The sequence below is a fragment of the Nyctereutes procyonoides genome, unplaced genomic scaffold (assembly GCF_905146905.1).
Source record: "Nyctereutes procyonoides isolate TBG_1078 unplaced genomic scaffold, NYPRO_anot_genome, whole genome shotgun sequence".
Taxonomy (NCBI): domain Eukaryota; kingdom Metazoa; phylum Chordata; class Mammalia; order Carnivora; family Canidae; genus Nyctereutes; species Nyctereutes procyonoides.
The window spans coordinates 117,561,743-117,589,355 of NW_026575125.1; the positions used below are offsets into that span (position 1 = coordinate 117,561,743).

The following is a 27,613-nucleotide window of genomic DNA, read 5'->3' on the forward strand; positions in this document are numbered from 1 at the left end:
TGCTCTAAAATATGTAAAGCAAAAATGGAAAGAACTACAAAGAAACATAGACATATCTATGACCATAATGGAGTACCTTAACATACCTTTTTCAGAAATTGACACATTAGAAAGCTTTTAAAAATCAGGATAGAAAAGATTTTAACAAGATGAATAACAAATCTGAACAATTGGAAATATACAGAATACTGTATCCATTGATGGCAAAAATACACCTTATTTTTTTATCTCACTGGATATATTTACAAAAATGTACAAGACTATAAAATAAATTACAAATTTCAAATGATTAAAATAATATAGGATATATATACATAGGATATGGATATACATGAAACTCGTGGCCAAATAAAATCAAAATACAAATGAGAACATCATAAGTGCACAAAACCAAAATCACTATTAAAACTTAGGGTATGCAGCTAACAGTACTTAAATAAAAAGACATGGCCTGTATATCAAAAAGAAAAAAAAACTTAATGAGGGAAGAAGATGATCAAAATAAGCTCATAGAGTAAAGATACTAATAAAGATAGGAGCATCAATTTTTGAAATAGAAAATAATTTATAAAAGAGATTATTAAGAAAGCCAAAAGTTGATTCATTGAAATAACTAAGAAGCAGATCATGTGCGTAGTTCAGCAACTTTCTAACAACTCGTTTGAAGATTTAGATGAAATGAATAAATTCCTAGAAAAATATAACTCACTAAAACAGAATCAAAAAATTAGAGAAAATAATAGTCCTGTAAACAATAAATAAATGGAAATAGTAGTAAAAAATATGCCCACAAAGAAAACCCAGGGCCCAGATGATTTAGCCAGTGAGTTTTGCTGAACACTCAAGGAAGAAATAATGTAAGTTATATGTAAATTTATCCATAAAATAACAAAAGGTGCAACATCTCTAAATTTGTGTTACTAGATTAACATAACCTTAATACCAAATCCTGACAATGACAGCATGAGAACAGAAAATTACTAGTAAAAATCCAGAAGAAATTTAGCAAATTGTATACAATATGTAAAATGAATAATACATCATAGCCAAATTGGGCTTATCCTAGATATTCAAAATAATTTAATATTAGAATATTAATTAATATAATTCACCTACATCAACAGATTTTTAAGTTATGACCATATCAATAAAAGTAAGACTAGAAGGGGATTTCTTTGATTTATTGAAGGGAATCTACAAAACAACATATAGAAAACAACATGCCAAAAAAGAAAAATTATAAAAACTGTCCCTTTGAGATCAGGAACATAATGCAACTGCTATTCTAAGTCCTAGGTAGCAGAAGAAAATAATACTAAGAAAAGAGATAGTTTGGAAAGGAAGAAACAAAACTCATTACCTGGATATTCTATGACTGTGTATATAGAAAATTCTACATAATCAACAGATAAATTATAACTTGTAAAAGACTTTATCAAAATAGCTGGATATAAAATTAATACCCAGAAATCAAATTCTCAAGATGAATAATTATATATTTAATTTTAAAATCCATATGGTATAACATAAAGTTAAGAGGTAACATATGGGGGGAACTAACAAAGCAGGAGGGGAAAACTAACAAAGCAGGAAACCACAAATGTTGGAGAGGATGTGGAGAAAGGGGAACCCTCTTACACTGTTGGTGGGAATGTGAACTGGTGCAGCCACTCTGGAAAACTGTGTGGAGGTTCCTCAAAGAGTTAAAAATAGATCTGCCCTATGACCCAGCAATTAAACTGCTGGGGATTTACTCCAAAGATGCAGATGCAATGAAACGCTGGGACACTTGTACCTCGATATTTCTAGCAGCAATGTCCACAATAGCCATATGTGGAAGGATCCTCGGTGTCCATCGAAAGATGAATGGATAAAGAAGATGTGTTCTATGGATACAATGGAATATTACTCAGCCATTAGAAACGACAAATACCCACCATTTGCTTCAACGTGGATGGAACTGGAGGGTATTATGCTGAGTGAAATAAGTTAATCGGAGAAGGACAAACATTATATGGTCTCATTCATTTGGGGAATATAAAAAATAGTGAAAGGGAATAAAGGGGAAAGGGGATCAAATGAGTGTGAAATATCAGAAAGGGAGACAGAACATGAGAGACTCCTAACTCTGGGAAATGAACTAGGGGTGGTGGATGGGGAGGTGGGCGGGGGGTGGGGGTGAATGGGTGACGGGCACTGAGGTGGGCACTTGACGGGATGAGCACTGGGTGTTATTCTGTATGTTGGCAAATTGAACACCAATAAAAATAAATTTATATATATATATAAATTTATATAAATAAATAAATATAAATAAATTTATATATATTAATTTAAAAAAAAAAGAGGTATATGGAGCAGCCCAGGTGGCTCAGCGATTTAGCGCCACCTTCAGCCCAGGGTGTGATACGGGGGTCCCGGGATCAAGTCCCAAGTCGGGCTCCCTGCATGGAGTTTGCTTCTCTCTCTGCCTGTGTCTCTGCCTCTCTCTCTCTCTCACTCTCTCTCTCTGTCTCTCATGAATAAATAAATAAAATCTTTAAAAAAAAGAGGTATCATATGATCCAGTAATTCTGTTACTGGGTATTTAACTAAAGAAAACCAAAAAACTATTTTCAAAAGATATATGCACCCCTATGTTTATTGAAGCATTATTTACAATAGCCAAGATATGGAAGCAATCCAAGTGTCCACTGTCCATCCATAGATTAATGAATAAAGACATGGTGTGTGTGTGTGTATACATACATACATACATACATACATACATAATGGAATATTAATCAGCCATAAAAAAGAATAAGATCTTGCTATTTGCAACAACACGGATTAACCCAGAGGGTATAATGTTAGGTGAAATAAGTCAGAAAGAGAGAGAGAAGTACTGTGTGATTTCACTCATGTGGAATTTAAGAAACAAAACAAAGAAAAAAATACAGGCAAATAACAACCAAAAATGACTTTTTTTTTTCAAAAATGACTTTTAAATACAGAGAATAAATATATATAATATATATATAATTGTTGAAACATTATACTGTATACCTGAAACTAATATAACACTGCATGCTAATTATATTTCAATTTTAAAAATCGCCTAGGCCTATAAATAAATCTAACAAATGATGTACAATGCCTCTGTAAGATAAAACTATAAAATGTAAAGAGATGATAAAGACCTAAATAAATGCAGAAATACAACTTTAAACACAATACTGTCAAGTTGTCAATACTGCTCAGTTTATTTTTTGACTGATTGGTCAGGTTTGACAAGCTGATTCTAAAATTTTGCATGGAAATGCAAAGGGCCAAGAATATCATTCTGAAGTCTTTTTTTTTTAAAGATTTATTTATTCATGAGAGAGACAGAAAGAGAGAGAGAGGCAGAGACATAGGCAGAAGGAGAAGCAGGCTCCTCACAGGAGCCCAATGCAAGACTTGATCCCGGATTCCAGGATCATGACCTGAGCCAAAGGCAGACACCCAATCACCGAGCAACCCAAGTGTCCCTCTTTCTGAAGTCTTAAAGAAGAATACAGTAACAGGATTTTATCTACTAATATCAAGATTGATTTTAAAAATTGTAATGGGGCAGAAGGGTATTGATGCCAGGAGAGGCAAAGAGAAAAGTATATTCAGGAAAAAAATCTAGGCATATATGGACATTTGATTTATGGCTGAGGTAGCACTGAAGAATTGTCTGGTAAATACAGGATTTTCAATAAATGGTGCTAAGATCATTGTTTATTTTCATACCTCATACAACAATTAAATTGGAACCTTACCAAGAGCATGAAAAAATTTATTAAAGGTGGGTTGAAGATTTAAACATGAAAGTCAAAATTATAAGACCACATAATAAAAGCGAACTTCTTCACAAACTAAAGTAAGAAAATATTTATTAAGCATACACAAAGTGTAAATTATAAAGGAAGCAACTAATAAAACAACATATTAAAATTCAGAGCTCTGTTCATCAAAAGACATAAGAAAAAGAGTAAAAGAAGCTCATAAAATGGTATATTCTTGTCACAAACATACATTTATTTGTTAAAACATCTAAAATATGTGAAGAATTCCTATAATACCATAAGAAAGAGAGAAAATCCAATAACAAAAATGGACAAAAGACTTGAAGAGGTACTTCACAAAAGAGGAACTACAAATTATTGTTAACTTCAAGAAAAAGTGTTTTATTAGTAATCATGGAAATTAAAATTAGAGCCATAATAAATTCTCATTACACCTCCATTGACTGACAAAAATTTTAAAGTCTCAGAAACATCAAGTTCGACAAAGATATGAAGCAAAAGGAATTCTCCTACACTCTTGGCAGGTGTCTAAAACGTCACAAACTCCTTAGAGAAAAGTTTGGCAGTAGATTGTCAAGTTGATAACACACATATCCATGATCCACATTTCTACTGCTAGACATATGGGATAGAGAGTTATTTACTCATCTCAGAGCATATTTCAGAGAGGAAGGGATCGCAGGTAGACTCCTCCAGGAACAAAGGGAGCTGGCAGGTGCCACTCCCCTCCCCACCCCAGCATAAACACATGGCCATCTACAATAACCAGCCCACCACCTACATACCCTACTCTCATGCTTACACCAAGCCCTGGCCTCCTATGACTCAGCGGACCCACCTTTCCCAGTCATGCTTGCCTCAGTGCCCTTGCTGCAGATCCCCATCCCCAGAAGACTGGCAAAAACACTGCCAACACCATATCTCCTGACCCATATATTTTGCAGGGCCTCAATTCCACCAACAATAGGACGTCTCATTTCACAGGCAGACCAGCACACTCCTTGTTAAAATGTGCTCCGCTGTGGCTGGGACCAAACACTACCCACAACAGGCAAAGAGAACCTCTGTGGATGACTAAAGGGGGTGCACCAGGACCCAAGAGCAGGGCAAGGGCAACACACACAGAGGACACTCCCTGAAGTGTCAGGTAATGGAGAACAGGGGACATTGCACTGCAGGGCAATTGCTACCTTTAAGAATAAGAAGACACAGCTGACTTTCCTAACAGGGAGAAACAGACACAGAGAGTTATATAAAATTAGGAAACAGAGGAATATGTCCCAAATAAAAGCAGAGGACAAAACCACAGCAAGAGACCTAAGCAAAATGGACATAAGTAATATGCTGGATAGGGAATTTAAAGTAATGATCATAAAGATACTCCCTGGACTTGAGATAAGAGTAGAGGACATCAGTGCAACCCATAACAAAGAAATAAAAAAGAACCAGTAAGAGTTGAAGAACAAAATAAATGAAATCAAAAATATACTTGATGGAATAAACAGCAGGATAAATGAAGCAGAAGAACGAATCAGTGAAATGGAAGCCCGAGAACAGGAAAGAAATCAACCTGAGTATTACTCAAGTGAGAGGAAAAAAAATACACAAGTTGAGAATAGACTTAGGGAACTGAGCGACTCCATCAAGTGTAATAACACTCATATTATTGGGATACCAGAAGAGAGAAAAAGGAGACAGAAATTTTATTTGAAGAAATAATAGCTGAAAATTTCCCAAATCTGGGGAAGGAAACAGCTATCCAGATCCATGAGGCACAAAGATCCCCAACAATTTACCCAAGGAGGTCCACATCAAGAAACGTAGCAATTAGAATGGGGAAAAGTAGTGAAAAAGAAAAAATTCTAAAAGTATCAAGAGAAAAGAGACAGTTATACACAAAGGAAACCTTGTGAGGCTATGAGCAGACTTTTCAGCAGAAACTTTACAGGCTAGAATACAGTGACACGATATATTCAAAGTGCTGTAAGGGAAAAATCTGCAGACAAGAATACTCTATCCAGCAAGGCTATCATTCAGAATAGAAGGAGAGGTAAAGAATTTCTCAAACAAAAACTATAGGAATTCAGGAGCACTAAACCAGCCCTATAAGAAATATGAAAGAGGATTCTTTGAATAGAAAGGAAAGACATAAGTGAGAATATGAAAAGTAAGAAACACAAAAGTAGTACAAATAATTATTTCTATAAAAATCAGTCAAGGGATTCACAAAATAAAGGATATAAAATATGACACCATATACCTAAAAATGGGGAGGCGGTAGAGGAGTAAAGAAAGGGCTCAAACTTAAGTGACCATCAATTTCATATAGAATGCTATATGCAGACGTTATATACAAATGTAATAGTAACCACAAATCAAAAATTAAAAACCAGTAATAGATATGTGTAAAATAAATGATTCCAAGTACATCACTAACGAAAGCCAGTAAACAATGAAAGCAAGTGAGATAAGAATCAGAGAAAAACTACAAAAAACCATAAAAGTAGCAAAATGGCAATGCATATGTAACTATCAATAATTACTTTAGATGTAAATGAACTAAATGTTCCAATCAAAAGACATCGAGTATTATAGTGTATTTAAAAAAAAAAGATTCATCTATATGCTGCCTACAAGAGACTCATTTCAGGCCTAAAGACACCTGCAGATTAAAAGAAAAGGAAGGAAAAAACATTTATCAAGCAAATGGAAGTGAAAAGAAAGCCAGGGTACCAATAAGTATACTGGACAAAATAGACTATAAAACAAAGACCGTAAGAAGGATGCTATATGATTAAAAGGGGGATGGGGCACCTGGGTTGTGCAGTCAGTTAAGTGCCGACTCTCAGTTTGAGCTCATGTTGGGATCTCAGGGTTGTGAGACTGAGGCCTGCATTGGGTTCTGCACTCAGTGTGGAGTCGACCTGGGATTCTCTCTCCCTATCCCATCTCTCCCACTTGTGCTTACTTTCACTCTCTTTCTAAAATAAATAAATAAATCATTAAAAAATAATAGGTACCATCCAACAAGAAGATATCATAATTGTAAATATTTATGCACCCAACATGTGAGCATGTAAATACATAAAATAATTAATAACAACATAAAGGAACTAATCAGTAGTAATACAATAATAGTAGGGGATGTTAATACCCCACTCACATCAATGGACAGATCATGCAAATAGAAAATCAGTAAGGAAATAGTGGCTTTGAATGACACACTGGACCAGATGGATTTAACAGATGCATTCAGACATTTCATCCTAATACAGGAGAATACACATTTTTTCAAATGCACCTGGAACATGCTATACAATAGATTACATATTAGGCCACAACACAAGTCTCAAATTCAAAAAGATTTAGGTCCTATCTTTCACCTTTTCTGACCATAACACTACGAAACTGGAAATCGACCACAAGAAAAAATCTGGAAATGAGACAAATTAATGGAGGTTAAATAGCATGCTACTAAACAATGAATGGGTCTGGGCACCTGCATGGTTCAGTTGGTTAAGTGTCTGCCTTGGTTCAGGTCATACTCCCAGTCTAGGATCAAGCCCAATATTGGACTCTGCCCAGTGGGAAGTCAGCTTCTCCCTCTCCCTGCCACTCTCCCTGCTTGTGTTCTCTCTCTCTCTCTCTCTCTCTCTCTCTCTCTCTCTCTCTCAAATAAATAAATAAATAAAATATTTTTTAATTAATAGGTCAGCCATGAGAGCAAAGAAGAAATCAAAAAGTACATGGAAACAAACATCCCTTTGGGATGCAGCAAAAGCAATACTAAGAGGGAAGTTTATAGCAATACAGGTCTACCTCAAGAAGCAAGAAATATCTCAAATAAACAACCTAACCTTATATCTGAAGGAGCTGAAAAATAACAAACAAAATCCCAAACCAGCAGAAGGAAGAAAATGATAAAGATTAGATTAGAAATAAATGTTATAGTCAACAAAACTAAAGGACAACCTACAGAATGGGAGAAGATATTTGCAAATGACGATCAGATAAAGGACTAGTATCCGAGACCTATAAAGAACTTATTAAACTCAACAGCAAAGAAACAAACAATCCAATCATGAAATGGGCAAAAGACATGAACAGAAATTTCACAAAGGAAGACATAGACATGGCCAACAAACACATGAGAAAATGCTCCGCATCACTTGCCATCAGGGAACTACAAATCATAACCACAATGAGATACCACCTCACACCAGTGAGAATGGGGAAAATTAACAAGGCAGGAAACAACACATGTTGGAGAGGATGTGGAGAAAGGAGAACCCTCTTGCACTGTTGGTGGGAATGTGAACTGGGGCAGCCACTCTGGAAAACTGTGTGGAGGTTCCTCAAAGAGTTAAAAATAGATCTGCTCTAGGACCTAGCAATTGCACTCCTAGGGATTTACTCCAAAGATGCAGATGCAATGAAACGCCGGGACACCTGCACCCCGATGTTTATAGCAGCAATGTCCACAATAGCCATATGTGGAAGGAGCCTTGGTGTCCATCGAAAGATGAATGGATAAAGAAGATGTGTTCTATGGATACAATGGAATATTACTCAGCCATTAGAAACGACAAATACCCACCATTTGCTTCAACATGGATGGAACTGGAGGGTATTATGCTGAGTGAAATAAGTTAATCGGAGAAGGACAAACATTATATGGTCTCATTCATTTAGGGAATATAAAAAATAGTGAAAGGGAATAAAGGGGAAAGGAGAAAAAATGAGTGTGAAATATCAGAAAGGGAGACAGAACATGAGAGACTCCTAACTCTGGGAAATGAACAAGGAGTAGTGGAAAGGAAGGTGGGCGGGGGGTGGGAGTGACTGGGTGACAGGCACCGAGGGGGGCACTTGACAGGATGAGCACTGGGTGTTATGCCTTATGTTGGCAAATTGAACTCCAATTAAATAAATAAATAAATAAATAAATAAATAAATAAATAAACAAACAAATAATGTGGAGAAAAAAGAAAGAAAAAAATGTTATAGAAACTAAAAAATATAGAATGAAACCAGGAATTGGTTCTTTGCAAAGATTTTTTTAAAATGATAAACCCCTATCCAGACTCACCAAAAAAAGAGAGAGGACTCAAACAAATCAGAAATGAAAGAGGAAAAATAACAACATCACACAAATACAATTTTAAGAGAATATTATGAAAAACTATATGCCAAAACATTGTACAACATAGAAGAAATGGATAAATTCCTAGAAACATATAACCTACCAAAACTGAAGTAGGAAATAATAGGAAATTTGAACAGAATGATTACCAGCAATGACATGAAATCAGTAATAAAAAAAAAAAACTCCAAACAAACAAAAGTCCAGGACCAGAGAGCTTCATAGGTAAATTTTACCAAACATTTAAGAAGAGATAATAACTATTCTTCTCAAACTATCCAAAAAAATAGAAAAGGAAAGAAAATTTCCAAATTCATTCTACATATCCATCATTTCTGTGATATCAAAACCATATAAAGACACCACTAGAAAAGAGAACTTCAGGTATACATCCCTAATGAACATAGATGCAAAAATCCTCAACAATATATCAGCAAACTGAATTCAACAACACATTTAAAAAAATCATTTGCCATGATCAAGTGAGATTTATTCTTGGGATACAAGGGTGTTTCAATATTTGCAAGTCAATCAACATGATACATCACATCAATAAGAGAATGCATCAAGACCATATATGATCATTTCAATAAATGCAGAAAAAGCATTTGACAAAGTACAACATCCATTCATGATAAAAACTCTCAGCAAAGTAGGTTTAGAGGGAGCATACCCCAATATAATAAAGACTTTATATGCAAAACACACAATGAACATCATCCTCAATGGGGAAAATCTGAGAGCTTTTCTTCAAAGGTCAGGAACAAGAAAATGATGTCCACTTTCACCACTTTTATTCAAAATACTATAAATTCTAAACATAGCAATTAGACAACATAAGAAAATAAAAAGCAACTAAATCAAAAAGGAAGATGTAAAACTCTCACTATTTGCACATTACATGAGACTCTGTATAGAAAGCCCTAAAGACTACTTACATGAACTGATAAATGATCAGTGAAGTGATAGGCTAAAATCAATCCAGAGAAATCTGTTGTATTTCTATACGCTAATGATGAAGCTGCAGAAACAGAAATTAATAAAACAATCCCATTTAAAGTTGCACTAAAAATGTAAAATACTTAGGAAAAAACTTAACCAAAGAGGTTGAAAGCCTGTAATCTGAAAAGTATAAAACAATGACAAAGAAAACTGAAGATGACACAAAGAAATGGAAGGACATTCGATGCTCATGGACTGAAACAGGTATTGTTAAAATGTCTATACTACCCAAAGCAATCTACACATTTAATGCAATCCCTATCAAAATATCAACAGCATTTTTCACAGAACTAGAACAAACAACTCTAAAATTCATATGGAACCACAGAAGACCCCAAATAGCCAAAACAGTCTTGAAAAAGAAAAGCAAAGATGGAAGCATCATAATTGCAGACTTCAAGTTATATTACAAGGCTTTAATAGTCAAAACAGTATAATACCAGCACAAAAACAGACATATAGGTCAATAGAACAGAATAGAAAACCCAGAAAAGTACCCTTGACTCTATGGTCAACTAATCTTTGACAAAGCAGGAAAGAAGTTATAATAGGAAAGAGACAGTCTTTTCAGCAAATGGTGCTGGGAAAACTGGATAGCAACAAGCAAAAAAAAAAATGAAACTAGACCACTTTCTTATGCACAAAAATAAATTCAAAACGGATTAAAGACCTAAATGTGGGACTTGAAACCATATAAATCCTAGAAGTGAGTACAGGCAGTAATTTCTTTGACATCAACTGTTAGCAATATTTTTCTAGATATGTCTCCTGAGGCAAAGGAAACGAAAGCAAAACTAAACTATTGGGACTACATCAAAATAAAAAGCTTTTACACAGCAAAGGAAACAATCAATAAAACTAAAAGGCAACCTATGGACTGGTAGGATATTTGCAAATAACATCTGATAAAAGGTTAGTATCCAAAATATATAAAGAACTTATGAAATTCAACACCCAAAAAATGAATAACCTGGTTAAAAAAACAGAAAGACATGAAAAGACATTTCTCCAAGGAAGACATTCAGATGACTAACAAACACATGAAAAGATACTCAACATCACTCATCATCAGGGAAATGCAAATCAAAACTACAATGAAATAGTATCTCACTACTGTCAGAATGGCTAAAATGAACAACACAAGAAACAATAGGTATTGGCGAGGATGTGCAGAAAGGGAAATTCTCTTGTAGTGTTGGTAGGAATGAAAACTGGTGTAGCCACTCTGGAAAACAGTATGGAGTTTCCTCAAAAAGTTAAAAAAAGAACTACCCTATGATCCAGCAATCACACTACTGGGTATTTACCCAAAGAATACAAAAATACTAATTCAAGGGGATACATGCACCCCTATGTTTATAGCAGCATTTTCAATAACCAAGATATTTCGGAAGTAGCCCAAGTGTCTATGGATAGATGAATGGATAAAGAAGTGATTACACACACACACACCACACACACACAGTGGAATGTTATTCAGCCAAACAAACGAATGAAACCTTGCCATTTGCAACAACGTAGATGGAGTTAGAGTACAACTCTAAGTGAAATTAGTCAGAAAGACAAATAGCATATAATTTCACTCATATATAGAATTTAAGAATCAAAGCAAGCAAAGAGAAAAAAGAGAGAGAGACAAACCAAGAAACAGACTCTTAACTAAAGAGAAAAAAATGATGGTTACCAGAGGGGAAGTTGATGGGGGTGGGGGATGGGTAAAATACGTGATGTGAATTAAAGGGTATACTTATCAAGATGAGCACTTAGTAATGTATAGAATTGTTGAATCACTATATTGTACACCAGAAACTAATACAACACTATATGTTGACTATAATGGAATTAAAATTAAATTAAAAACATAATAAAAAATGGTAAACAGTCCTGTTAAAGACAGGACAAGAAAGGAATTTTATGCTAAGGAGAGCATAAGTCTATACAACTTTCCTTGAAAATAATTTGGCAGCATGAATAATAAGTCTATAAAAATGCTCTGATTCTACAACTCTACTTCTAGGAATCTACTATACAGAAAAATTCAGAAATGCAAAACATAATTCATGTTTAAAATATTTATTACAATATAATACTATATTAGTGAAATTTAAAATAATTTAAATATATTAAGAAATTGGTAAAACGATTAATGTTATATAAATGAAGATTACATTTTAAAACTCTTTTCACATGGGGAAAATGTATATGATATATAAATATGTGCAAAACCAGGATATGTAATCCAGAAAGGTAAGTTTTTGCCCAAACTCACTTGGGCAGTGACTCACTAAAGGTCACAATACCAGTTAAAACAGGGAATGGAATTGAACATAGAAACGCTCTGAGAATAACTATGGTATCGGAGCATATAACCAATATGAGTGCCCCTCTGATCATGGTACATTGCCTATATAAGATTGCTACAGTGGATAAATAGACATTACTAAGAGTTTAGCCATAGAACCAAAGGAATTAGTGATCTGTTATGATAATCAGGACCCAACTATGGATTATCAACTTACATGTGCTCAAATGAACTTGATCATAAAGGAGCAGATATTCATATATATAAGTTGACAACCATTGTGTTTGAGAAATCATTAATATTTTAATAGACTCAGGAAGCATGCTAAAGTGTCAATGGTAAATGAGTAGATGACCATGGTGAATTAAAGAATCCATGATATTACCATGAAGTCATTCAACCATGGAACATGTCATAGTAGTGCTGGAGCACATAATGATAGAATAGTAATTATTCAGATAGATATTGCATATAATTTAAAAACACTGAAACAAATGAACTTGCTTCAGGAACAGATGCAACAATGCAAGAGTACACTGATACATATTTAAGCACCCATGGTTCAAAAACAGCTACTACTTAAGTTTGAGCAGTTGATCATGATGAACACTGAAACAATCTGCAATACATGCTGAAAGGCGTGAAGCAGTAGACATTTGAACATGAAAAAGGGGCAGAATAGTGATAGAAAAGTAGGCAATCATAGTACATGAGCCAATTATCTAATGCTTATAATCCTTCATTCTCAGGATGCCTGGGTGGCTCAGCAGTTGGGCAATCTTCCTTCGGCTCAGGGCATGATTCCAGGATCTGGGATCGAGTCCCACATCGGGCTTCCTGCGAGGATCCTGCTTCTCCCTCTGCCTGTGTCTCTGCTTCTCTCCCTGTATCTCTCATGAATAAATAAATAAATCTTTTTAAAAAATCCTTCATTCTCAGGACTGGTATGGACAATCAAAGTTCAAGCACATAGTAAAGAAGTACACTTCTACAACTTAAGACAGAAGGAAATAATATTAATGATCTGCTTACTGAGGTATATATGCTGCATGAATTAAACATGCACAAAACATGAAACAAATGAGTTTGACCCAGAAATAGAGGGTAATAGTGTAAAAAGGGACCATTCTAGCATAGATCAAAAAGGCACATGAATATCCACCAACAGCTTTTTGATAATTTGACCATCATGCATACCAAACAATCTCAGAACTTAACTGAAATTTATGAAACAGGAGGAAACAGCCATAGTGCAGGAATAAATGGACATAGTAAAGATGCAATCATAAATGCTGCTATGTGATTAAAACATGGATCATGAGGTTTTTTTTAATGGCTTTGCTCCAAGAGCTAAAGGAATTAATGTAAATGGAGATTCCATGGTGCATACCCAAGAAACTACAGTGCATTTTGAAGATGCACTATAGGAGTGTGAGCATCTGAAAATGATGCACAATCAGAAAGCCCTGTGAACAAGCAGCTAGTTATTATAGAGGAGAGAGCAATGATTCAAGAGCAGATATCTATCACCCAAGTGCAGGCAGTAATTGACATATGAAGGAATATAGTAGATAGCAATAAGGCAAAAGGAGACCATGAACACTACACAATCATAATACTTCTCAGAAAACTCCAAAACAAGCTTTTAGCCATGATTTATTTAGATGGTATAGGAGCAGACAGCAGTGAAGGAGAAGAATACCTCAGTCCGGACCTGAAAAACAACATGCATAAGCTAATGCATAGTCCAAGGTACAGAAGATGGCATTTTCAGTATAGGATCAAATGATAATGATTCATGCTAAGAAAAGTATGATATGTCATATGGAGTATGAGTATGGTGAATGATCAAAAGGCACAAATGGAAGCATGGTGAATGATCAAAAACTTAAAGGAGCAGAGAATCATGGTTTAGAGCTTGTTCACATGGATATGGTATGAGATCAAAAATACAATACAGGAACAGAAATTTGGGGGCAAAAGCAGGTGCAAGTAGTGAAAAGGGAAACATCACAGTATATACTCAAATAGCAATGGGGCATGAACAAACATCCCTGGCACTTGAGCTTCTAATGTACAATCAAATAACTTCAAATTATATGCTAAGAGCCAGGATAGAGAAGCAAAAGGGTAATATAGAAACTGACAGCAATAGGGATGCCTGGGTGGCTCAGTTGGTTAAGCATCTGCCGTTGGCTCAGGTTATGATCCCAGAGTCCTGGGATGGAACCACACAGCAGGTTTTCTGCTCAGTGGAGAGCCTGCTTCTCCCTCTTCTCACCCCCTGCTCATTCATTCTTTCTCTCTCTTTCTCTCTCTCTCAAATAAAAAAATATTTAAAAAAGAAACTGACAGGGGATCCCTGGGTGGCGCAGCGATTTAGCGCCTGCCTTTGGCCCAGGGCACGATCCTGGAGACCCGGGATCGAATGCACCCCCACGTCGGGCTCCTGGTGCATGGAACCTGCTTCTCCCTCTGCCTGTGTCTCTGCCTCTCTCTCTCTGTGTGTGTGACTATCATAAATAAATAAAAATTAAAAAAAAGAAACTGACAGCAATAATTGGAAGCCATAAAAAGGGAGTTCAAAATAAATTTGCTACATAAACTTATTTCTGTAAAACAGAAAATGGCAATCTCATTACAACAGTAGACATGATTATGTCATACACAAAAACCATGGTATATGAGCATATCAGATAAACATGATGCACATATAAGTATAAGAGAAGTTAGTAAGTAGAGAAAGCCATAGAATAATACTTACTGAAGTAGACTTAATACAATAATTAAGAAATTATAAAATAAGATGACATGGAATGGTCCAGGAGCAGATGGCAATTACTCAATACATGACATCATGGCAAATGCTCAGACATTTGTGTGTTGTGAAAATACCATGAGTGCTTAAACATTTGACTATAATGTAAACCAAGACAATCTCAGAACATAGGATATCACTCATAATATAGAGAAAGGAAAACAATACTAGTATAATAATAATGCCAATGATGATGATAATAGTTCATACTTATTTAGTACTTATTATATACCAGGAACTAAGAACTTTACATATAATAATTATTTTACTTTCACAACAGGTACATGAGGTAGGTATTACTATTACTATTATTTTAGGATTGAGGAAACTAAGGTATAAAGGTAAGAAGTGACTTTTACATCAGTCTAACCACACTATATATCAATGATGCTGTGCTATCTCTGATATATATGGTGGGTGATCAAAAAAACACAGTAAAGAAGCTAATGGCCATATTGTTCACACAGACAGTGAACACTGTTGCCTAAGTAGATTCATAGCCCATTATCAAACATCCGTGGTGCATGAGCAGCCACCACAGTAGGTAGAACATTTGACCACAAGGCACAATCCAATCATCCTGCAATGTGGGCTAATACCAGGATGACACAGGTATAGGCAAACCAGATGCTGTCAAAATTAATAAACTGTTATTCATGATACAGAAGATTCCATTCCTAATTCAGAAGTAGACAATAACTACATTTTTACAGAATCATAGTATATGAGTAGAAATCTATAAACCCAAACATATCATATGAACAGAAATTCCTTACGCATGTTCAGACCACCAGGAAAAATGAGCCAACACCTATATAAAACAAAGAAAATAACCACTTAGCAAAAATTGCACAGATAATCACAATATAAGATCAAAAAGCCACAACACAGGAAGGAATTACTTGCTCCAGGAGCAGAGGGTAATGGAGGGAAAATATGATATATGCTCAGATGATCACAATGCAAAATCAATCAATCACTGTTAATTGTTTGAACATGACACACATCAATATGCTTTGAACATATATCAATTATACAAATACAGGTGGAAATGGTAAAGCAGTCTTTGTGCTGTTCTTGCTCAGGTAGATGTGATGAGTAATGAAGAACATAACATAGCAATAAATGACTTTATTGAGGGAGACATTATTACAGAAAGGAGAAATAAGGCATAACATCAGATGACCATGTTGGAAGCAGAGCCACCACCAGTAATGTAGCATATGACTGAGACGTACAATCAGATAATCTCAGAATGCAGGCTGACAATCACAGTAAAGAACAAAAAGACGTACTAACTTAATATTGTCAGCATTTACCATATGCCAGGCACTAATCTAAGCATTTTACATGTAACACTTTGAATCCTCACAACAACCCTATGAGGTAGGTATTACCATTACTATTATTTTGCAGTTGAGAAAACAGGGACACAAAGGGGTGAAATGACTTGTGCAAGGACACCAAGCTATTAAATGGCAGAACTGGGATTAAATACAAGCATTCTAACTTCAGAGTCAGCACTGTGCATATACACGGATGGTGCCATGCTTCCTCAAATGGACATGGTATAAGATTTAAAAATACAAAGTACAGGAACAAATGGCTTTGGTCCAGAAGTAGGCGGCAATGTAGCAAAAGTAGACACCGTAGCACATGCTCAAACATCCGTGGTGCATGAGCAGCCACCACAGGAGTCTGAGCATTTGACTACGATGCACACTCAGAAGATCCTGCAACATGAGCTGACATCCAGTGTATAGGAGTAGATACTGAAGACGAAGGAGGAAGTAAACACATTGAGGTAAATACCCATGGTGCACAAAATGATATTTATGGTACAGAAATTTTCATTCTTAGTAAAAAGCAGACAGTGATGGTGCATTTTAACACACATGATGAATAAACAGAACATTATAGTAAAACTTCAAACACAATAGAAAAGTAGAATGCATTATGCAGTTTCATATAACTATAGAGGATGAACCAACAGCTATTTAGAGTCAAGAGACAAAGTACAACAGAAAATAACCATGAGTGGAGACATCACAGATGAATTTGGTACACAATCAAAATAAACTCAATACATAAATGATTGTTTCAGAATCAGATGTCAATACCATATAGAGACACCATGAAATATGTTCACATAACACTTGATGAAAGCCATCAGCAATGCTTGATCATTTGATTATAATGTACACAGGTAAACAAAAACACTCTATACTATATTATAGCAGTCTTGATACAGGAGCCACAAGACAGAGGCTATGATATAAAAACTTGTTTTTGGAGAAGAAAACCATGTTGTGGTGCTGATATCTGATACTCAGATACTGTGCTTTACATAAAAGCCATGGTAGAGGAGTGAATAGTTTTGTCCATAACTAGAAGTTAGATTTGCCAAAGGAGACCTGACACCAGATACTCAGATGACCGTGTTGCATTAAGAGCCACACCTAGTATTTGAGCACTTGATTATGACACTTACCTACACAAACCTATAGCATGAATCAAAAGCAATGACACAGAAGCAAATAAACATGCCAGTATGCTTCCTGAAATGGACAAGGTTGGTGATTTTTAAAAACACGACATATTTCTTTAGAAGCAGATGGCAATGATGAAAAAGGTGGAATTAGGGTACATGTTCAAACAACCTGATACCTGAACAGCCACCACAGGCATTTCACTGTAATGTACACTCAGAGAAGCCAGTGACATGCAAAAACATCTATCATCTTTGAACATATATGGTGCAGGAAAAAGCAGGAGTGATCAAGGAGTAGAGAGCCACAGAATAGGAGCAAATTACTATAAAACATAAACTCATATACACGATGCATGAAACACCATTTCCCTGTGGAGCTGTAGGCAATGAAATTTTCTGCTCAGGAGCCATGGGATATGAGTATACAAGCATTGCTGCATGCTCAGACAACAATGTGTGTGAGCAAAAACCTAGAATACAAAAGTATGGGGGTGTGATACAAAAGCAAACATGTAGTGGAATAGGCTTAGATAGACTGGGCATATGGATAAAGGAAACAATACATGAATACATTTTCTTTAGGTCAGCAGCATATGGCAATAATGCTAGAGGGGATATCATGGCAAATGTACAATCATGGTGCATAAACAACTACCACTAATGTTTGAGCATATTACTGTGATGTACACCCAGACACCCCATGAAAAGGAGCTGAGGACCACAATATAGGGGCAAATGAACAAGGATATTAAGGGAGATAATGATGATAAAAGACCTGAAAACAATTACGCAGGAGCTAATAGTGTAGTGCAGATAGCAGTTATTCAAAGGGAGACTCGATGGCATATGCTCATGTCGTGGTGCATTAAATGCTAGTACAATGCACAATGTCTGAGTATTATGCCATAATGGATACCTAGAGAACTCCAGAATTTGAGCTGATAGAGAATCAAGGGACACAGTATCATTTATCATAATCATCACCACATACATCTTACTACATGCCAGGTAGTGTTCAAGATGTTTATGTATAATAACTCATATAATCCTCACAGTAATCTAATGAGGTATTATTTCTGTCTTTTTGCAAGAAAACAAAGCATAGAAATATGAATTGATATCCCCAGGATCCCACAGCTAGTAAGTGGATAATTCAGGATTCAATTCTACTCATCTTGGCTCTTAAATACTACAATAAATGTCAATATGCTGTGATTCTTTTGACAGACATGATAGAAGATTTAAAAACAGAATAATGAATGGCATTGTTCCAAAAGCAGATGGTGATGTTGCACAAGTAGACACCATAGCACATGCTCAAACATTCATGGTGCATAAGCAGCCACCAAGGAGTCTGAGCATTTGACCATGATGCACACACAGAAGAACCTGCAACATGAGTGACATCCAGGTTATAGGAGTAAACAGTGATGAAAAAGGAGAGAAAACTCATTATAATAGCAAAACCATGGTGCACAAACTAATATACATGGTACAAAATAGGAATTCCCAGGATAAGAGTACACAGTGATAGTGTATTTTCAAACAAGCAGAGTGTTTAAGTGGAAATGCATAGTATAACGTCAAACGTAGTATATAAGCAGAAATTCATTATGCACGTTTAGACTATCATGGAGAATGAGTCAATTCATATATGAAAGAGGGGACTGATATGGTACACCAACAAAGAACCATAGAGTGAAAAACTGCTCAGATAAGTTTTTTTAGTTACTGGAATGTATGGCATTAGTCCAGGAGCAGATCACACCCACACACCTGTAGGACATGCACAACCACACACCTATAGGACATAAGATGTTAATTACAATACAGGCATAGATGTACAAGATATAGAAATAAACTATGGTATGATTCTTACTCAGATAAATATGACACGTGATTAAAAAAAAAAGTTACCATACAAGCAATGAAGGATTTTGGTCTGGGAGAAGATGACAGTGGTACAAAGGGAGACTCAGATGAACATAATGCCTAACTAAAAATAATCATGAATATCTAGAATTTGTGTTTGAGCCTGTTATATACTCAAACTATGCCATTATGTGAGCTAACAGCTATGATACAGTTAGTAGACATGGTACAGGAGTAGACAGCAAATACGGAGGAAACAACCATTGTGTAGGAACTAATGACCACAATATAAGAGTCAATATCCAGGGGCACCTGGGTGGCTCAGTGGTTGAGTGTCTGCCTCCAGCTCAGGTTGTGATCTCAGGGTTCTGGGATTAAGTCCCACATCTGGCTCCCTGCAGGGAGCCTGCTTCTTCCTCTGCCTGTGCCTCTGCCTCTCTCTCTGCTTTTCATGAATAAATAAATAAAAACTTTTTTAAAATAAATTAATACATAAACAAACAAACATAAAAGCAAATTTTGAGTGGGAGATACAAGTTTTCAGTTTTGGAATGAATAAATCATGGGAATAAACGTCACAGCATAAGGAATATAATCAATGATATTATGATAGCAATGGATCAGGACAGATGGCAGCCACACTTGTAGTGAACACAGCATGATGTATAAACTTGTCAAATCATTATATTGTACACCCGAAACTAATGTAACACTGTGTGCCAACACAAAATAAATAATAATTTTTAAATTATTATACATATTCAGAGACATGATGTACAAAATGTTTACTTCCATATTATAACAAAATTAAGATAAATAAACCATAACATGAAGAACAAAGAAAAGCAAATGTTGAAACTGTTAAGTATCAGTTAATAGTGATGAAGATTTCATTATCTTACCATATTTTCCAAAATGTTATTCTCTCATTTCAGTAAGTATGTCACATCTTTCAGGAAGATAGACTCTAAATCTTGATTGCAATGGTCTACCAATTTTGGCTCTTCAAAAATTCTATTCAGTGCCTCATCATGTACAAAATTTTAAATTCATTTTAAGTAAATAATAAATATTATTGAAAAGCTTTAAAAAATAAATATCTTTAAGTGTAGATGCTGTTATGGGTAGAATTATGTCTCCTCCAAAAACAGACTGGAAGTTCTAACTCCTAGTATCTATAAATGTGACCTGATTTGGTTATAGGGACTTTGAAGATATAATCAAATTTAAGATGAGGATCATACTGGATTAGGGTAGGTCCTAAATCCAATGGCTGGTATCCTTATAAGAAGAGGGAAATTTAGAGAGAACGTTCTGTAACAACAGAGGCAAAGATTTCAGTGATGATGCCATGAGGAATACCTGCAACTACCAGAAACTTGAAGAGGCAAGGATAGATACTCTTCTAGAGCCTTTGGAGGGAGAATAGCCCTCCCAACATCTTGATTTTGGACTTTTAGCCTCCAGAACCTTGAGAACACAAATTTCTATTGTTTTAAGCTACCCAGTTTGTTGTACTTTGTTACAGCAGCCCTTTAAAAACTAATATGGGGCGCCTGGGTGGCTCAGTGGTTGAGCATCAGTCTTTGGCTCAGGGCATGGTCCCGGGATCGAGTCCCACATCAGGCTCCCCTCAGGGAGCCTGCTTCTCCCCTGCCTATGTCTCTGCCTCTCTCTGTGTATCTCTCATGAATAAATAAATAAAATCTTTTATTTTATTTTTTTAAACTTCTTTTTTTTCCTTTTTTTATTTATTTATGATAATCAGAGAGAGAGAGAGAGAGAGGCAGAGACACAGGCAGAGGGAGAAGCAGGCTCCATGCACCGGGAGCCCGACGTGGGATTCGATCCTGGGTCTCCAGGATCGCGCCCTGGGCCAAAGGCAGGCGCTAAACTGCTGCGCCACCCAGGGATCCCAAATAAAATCTTTTAAAAAATAAATAAAAACTAATATAAATAGCATTGTTGCAAAAGGAGAGGTCATGATACATGATTAAATGACTATAGGTATATAAAAATATATCTCTTTATAGTTTTACTATCTGAACAAAATGCACACTCAGAAAACCCCCAAATATTATCAGTCAGCCATAATATATGAGTGAATATATATCAGTCAAGTAAAGTGTGCTGACATTTATCTATTAGAAGTGAAGTGTAGTTATTTACAAGTATCTATCTTTAACTGTAGTCAACATTGTATATAAAAAGACTTTATATATATGTATATACATATATATATTTAAATAATGTAACATATCAATAAAACAATGATTCATGAGCTTATAATCATATTACAGTGTCTTAAAGCTCCAATAATAGTATATAATGTCATAGTCTGTGTTAAGGTGAACTACCAAAAATGTAAGTTGTACAGAACACTGAAAGTTATAGGCCCTGGCTCTACCTAAAGAAGATCAAGAAAAGATGACCATGGTAAGTGCTGAAATAACCATGGTACATAGACAGACATCACTGATATATGTTTAATAACCATAATAATGACATCGTGATCATGATTCAGGTTCATATACATAAGCTCTTGCTATACTTATGATTAAAGAAAGAAGGCCATGGTGAGCAGTGCATTATATATAGAATTGTTGAATCACTGTTATGCACATGTAATTAATAAAACATTGTATGTCAACTATATTTCAATTAAAAAAGAATATCGGAAGGGGCACCTGGGTGGCTCAGTGGTTTGAGTGTCTGCCGTTGGCTCTGGTCATGATCCTGGATCCTGGGGTCGAGTCCCGCATCGGGCTCCCCACGGCAAGCCTGTTTCTCCCTCTGCCTATGTCTCTGCCTCTCTCTCTGTGTGTCCCTCATGAATAAATGGATAAAATATTAAAAACCACTGAAACAATCATGATGCATGAACCTAAAGGCCACAATTCCACAGAGAGAGCCATAATGCAGAAGCAAACAACCATAATATTAGAGCAGATGGTCCTTAAGTGGAAGTATATAACCATAATTTAAAAGAAAAACATTCATGAACAGGCAGCCAAAGTACATGAAAATACATGTTCAGACAGCCATGGTGCATAAGCAAATGGTTACGGTACAGGAGTAGGTGGCCCTAAGAATTAAAGCATACAAAAAAAAAGAATTAATGTGAGACTACAATGTGATTGTATGCCCATAATACCACAGTGCATAGGCAAATAAACATGGAAGGGAATCAAACTGCCATAGGAAGGAGCATAGAAAAGAAGCAAAGAACCATGGCGTGGGAAAGTATTTCCAAGATGCTTTTGGAAATAGTCATGATATACCAATATTGGTCATCCTGCAAGTGGAAAACCTTTAAAGTCTCAGAAGATACAAGAAAAGTTTGATCGCTAGATTGGAAAGAACTAAAATCTGGTCAGGTTAGAGCACAGTTTCCAAGAGGCAAACTTCTTAGACTAATAAAGACCATCCAGATCAAGGCTGGGGCAAGAGGAGTTATGAAGGGTTAATCCTAGTCCCAATTTGTGTATCTTAAGAAAATAGAGATGCATCATCACACCCATTCAGACTAGGAGAGTAAATGCTTGAAAAGACACAGGTTTTATTCATTTATTCATGTTCTGAGGAAACGATTTCACAATCATGCTAAGTTCTGACAACACAACATTTAATAAAATAGATATGATGCTCACCTTCAAGAAGTTGACAGTTTACTTGAAGAGCCAGAAATTATAGTAAAGTATGATAAAAGTACAATGAGAGGGAAAATACATGATGCAACACAAATATAGAGAAAACATTTAAACTGAGTTTGGGGGAATAAAGGAAGATATGGAGGAAGTAACATTTAAACAGAAACCTGAATGATGAACTCAAGAAGTTCAGACTGAAAAAAAAAGAATTTTCTTTTTCTTTTTTTTAATAAATTAATTTTTATTGGTGTTCAATTTACCAACATACAAAATAACACCCAGTGCTCATCCCGTCAAAAAAAAGAATTTTCTATCACATATCAAAAGAGGTAAGAGATCACACTATGCTGGAAAATAAGAAAGTTGTTCAGTAATTCTGAAACAACAAGAGAGAGGAGGAGACGGCTAAAAATAAGGCCAGAGAGGTAAGCAGCAACCAATTTATGCATGGTCTTGCAAGCCATTTCAAAGAGCTTAGGTTTAATTTTTAAAGCAGAGAAGCCACTGAAGGATGTTGTGATACAAACATATCTGCATATTGGAGAGAAAATTCTGGTTGCTGGGTGCATATTGGGCTCAAAAGGGGTAAAGTAAAATAGCAAAACTGATGCTGGTGAAGGGAGGATGAAGTTAGAGTTAAATGTGGTTTGGCAATTCTGGAATAGCTGAAAGGAAGACTCTATAGGAATAGCTTTCAAGCTCTTCTGGAAACTCCTGCATCTAAAATATAAGTGAACCTTCGTAGTTTGCTTATTTAACAAATACATCATTAGCCCAATACCACCTTCTAGAGTAGGAATCAAAGCCCTTATGTTGAAGAGCTAAAATGAATAACATACAGGGGAACCTCAACACTGCAAATAAGAATCTGGGACAGAGAAACTTGGAAAGAGATATCTTTTCCCTTAAGCAGAGAGGATATACATATAAACCAACACACACATATATACACATGACTTTGAAATATATGAAATATTTACTCACATTAATTTATGTTTTATTAATATTATTAGTTCTCTTTAAGAATAAGCCATAAGTGACTCTTAATGATAGAGAACAAACTGAGGGTAGATGGAGCTCTGACATTTTTATATCACCCTTATGAGGCTCCTTAAGCAGAGGACCCACCTCAGTCAGTGAGTGGGGGATGGGCTAATGGGTATTAAGGAAGGCAATTGTGATGAACACTGAGTGCTGTATGTAAGTGATGAATCACTAAATTCTACTACTGAAACCAATAGTGCACTGTATGTTACCTTAAAATTTTCTAATTTAAATTAAATATATACACATTAAAATTAAATGAAATGTATGGTAGCAAGATTTTAGCCCCCATGATCCTAGTATTGATCCTAGTATTATGTTCATGAATATGTTAACTCTACATGGTCAAAGAGACGTTACAGATGGAATTAGTTAATAATCAACTGACCTCAAAAGAGATCATTCTGGGTTATCTAAATGAGCCCATGTGATTAAGAACAGAAGAGGAAGAGAGAAGAAGAGGCAGGAGAGATTCAAAGCATGAAAGAACTCAATCATCCTGTGTTGCTGCTCTTGAAGGTGAAAGTATCCTTGAGCCAGGGAATGTAGGTGGCCCCTAGAAGCTGAGGAAGATGTCTGGCTAACAGCCAATGAGGAAACAGGTACCTCAGTTCAACAACCACATGGAACTGAAATTGGTCAATAATCTGAATGAGCTTAGAAGCAGATTTAGCCCAAAGCCTCCAAAAAGAAATGCAGCTCTGACATTTTTATTTCACCCTTATGAGGCTCCTTAAGCAGAGGACCCACCTCAGTCGACCAAGCCTCTAAGCTACAGAATTGTGAGATTTTTTAAAGTGTGTTTTTTTTAAACTGCTAGATTTCTTGTAGTTTGTTACATTAGCAATAGGTGTAATAGCTAATACTTAGCTTCTTCATGTCAAAAAAGGATAATAATAGCTGTTAGTTTTAGACTGTGTGATGATTTCATGAAAAAATTTATATATTAATATAAAACATATTATATACATTATATATTAATAATGTATAATTGAGTAAACAGCATCCAATAAATGGTTGCAAATGAAGTTACATTAATAATGAATTCTATCTGTCACTTATGAAGCATTTTGCCATTTATTTTTTTATTTTATTTATTTATTCATGAGAGACAGAGAGAGAGAGAGAGAGAGAGAGGCAGAGACACAGGCAGAGGGAGAAGCAGGCTCATGCAGGGAGCCCAACGTGGGACTTGATCCTGGGACTCCAGGATCATACCCTGGGCTGAAGGCAGGCGCTAAACCACTGAGCCACCTAGGGATCCCCCGTATTTTGACATTTATTGTCAGATTTTATTATTACCACAATCCTGATAGATAAGCAATGTAAAAAAATTAACCTATATAAGGAATAAGAATCTAAAACACAAAAAGATTTTTACTTGGTCACAAACCAATAACTAATAAGTGTCACAGAGGGACTGAGACTTCTGATTTCTGGTTAAATGTTGTTATTTCCACATCTACTTAAAAAGTCTTTCCTGAAGGAATTACTATGATGGTGAGGATTCAGTCATACTATTATGATAGGGAAAAGTACTTTTTGGCCAAGTTGTTGCTTGACGCCCTCCATGTAGCACAGGGCTGGCCTAGGTTCTAAGAGTAAATACTGAGTATTGGCAAGAAATATAATTTCACAATGAGCTGGCTTGGTGACCATTCTAGGAGAGCAGGGAAGACTACAGGATAGAGAGATTGGGATAAGGCCATGTAAAAACCCGCACTAAGGGATTTAGGAATCTGATATAGCTGTCTGAGATACAAAAACTATGTAGTTCTTAAAACCAGTGTTCTGGTTTCAGCCAAAGCTATTAATCCTGTTTCCCACTTCTTCAGCTCACTCACACACCCCTCCCAAAAGTTCTACAATTCAGCTTTATTTCAAAATTCAAGAATCTCCATATAAATCCAGTACAATACTTAAAGCTAGAAAGCAACTGTAGGTAACAAAACCAAAGTCTATCCAAGGTGCTTTCATGCATCCAAATCCAGAAACACAATAGTACATGGTCACCCTAAGGACCACCCTAATAGTGTTCATACCGAGATAAATGGTGAACCAAGACAGAATCTACTATCCTAGTAGCTAATGGAAGAAAATCTCTTTTCTTTCTCCTGCAGACTGTGCCAATAATGCCTTAAGCCCATGGTGATCTGTACCACTGCACACTGTCTACATGTCAAGAGGAAGAATGACAGTAGGGAATTCATGACAATTCCCACACATCAAAGATAAGATAATGTCTGTATAATGCCATCTCTCTTTGCAACATAGGTAAATTTATGGAACTGATTTAATATTAGCTCTGAGTTTGGACTAACTAACATCAACTACTGGGTCTCAGTTTCTTCATTTATAAGATAAATGGCTTGAACTAGATGATAACTAAATTTCCAGGTCCAATATTCCATAATTCAGAGAAATATCAACTGAGAATGAAGGAGGAACATAAGCAGCATTGAGTCCATATTTACCTTTTTTTCCCTAGCTCTAAGCTTTGCTTAGGATCAGAAACCTCCACCTCTATCAATTCTGAGGTAATAGTAAAAATATTAATGAGAATTTATTTCATGAAATTGTTTTTTTTCTTTTTTTTTCATGAAATTATTGACTATATAGCAAGGGACAAATACTGTACTAGGGATGGGAATACTGATATTTTTAAAAGGCAAAAAGTCCTCAAGGGGAAAAACAAAGAATAACATTTACTTTAAGGCAGAAATAAATAACTGAAACAACATTATAAGCAATGTGATGCTAGCCAAATGGAGAACAAAAAATCAATCATGATTTAGAAAGACCAAAAAGAGTGTAGAATTAGAGAAAGAAGTTTACAACTTAGTGAAACTTGAAAAAGATATCAAGAAATTGGATAGATGTTTGTAAGAGTTAATACTTTATACCTGTTTAAAAAAAAACAGCCTGGCTTAACAAGGAATATTTGTTTAAACATCTAAATTCAGTAAAATATATCCATATGAAGTTTATGGAAAACTTCAGACTTGATGTTGAAACATTAAAAGACTTCTCAATAAAGTGAGAAAAAAGATAAAATTGACTTTTAACAGTATTATATCATATATTATTATAAAACCCAAGCCAGTAAATTAAGCTAAGAAAGGAAAATGGATAAATACTACAAGAGAAAAAACTATCACTTTGGAATAAAGAATTTCTATGCTATAAAAACATACCAATTAACACCCTTTGTAAACACCAGCAATAACTAATTGGAAAATGTAACAGGAAAAAAGCAACATTTAACATTAGAAATGAAACTATAAAAATTGAGAAATATGAGGTGCCTGGGTGGCTCATTTGGTTAAGTGTCTGCCTTTGGCTCAGGTCACGGTCCTAGGGTCTGAGGATTCAGCCCCATGCTGGGCTCCATGCTTAATAGGGAGCCTGCTTCATCCTCTCCCTCTGCCTGCCACTCCCCCCTGCTTGTTTGTCTCTCTTTGTGTGTGTAAAATAAATAG

At 35.6% G+C, this 27,613-nt stretch overlaps 1 protein-coding gene across 4 annotated transcripts in view; it reads right to left on the minus strand.

Annotated features, from left to right (window-relative positions):
• The window catches only part of GABRA3 (gamma-aminobutyric acid type A receptor subunit alpha3), a 323,693-nt gene that overhangs the window by 244,117 nt on the left and 51,963 nt on the right, over positions 1–27,613 (minus strand). For 2 of the 4 annotated variants that reach the window (XM_055338644.1, XM_055338643.1), the window contains exon 1: positions 15,854–15,858. The exons of the other annotated variants lie outside the window; for them this stretch is intronic. In XM_055338644.1, coding sequence (XP_055194619.1) covers positions 15,854–15,857 — 4 coding nt within the window. In that variant the 5' untranslated portion in view covers position 15,858. Of the gene's footprint in view, positions 1–15,853; positions 15,859–27,613 lie in introns of those variants that run through there. 4 annotated transcript variants of the gene reach the window in all.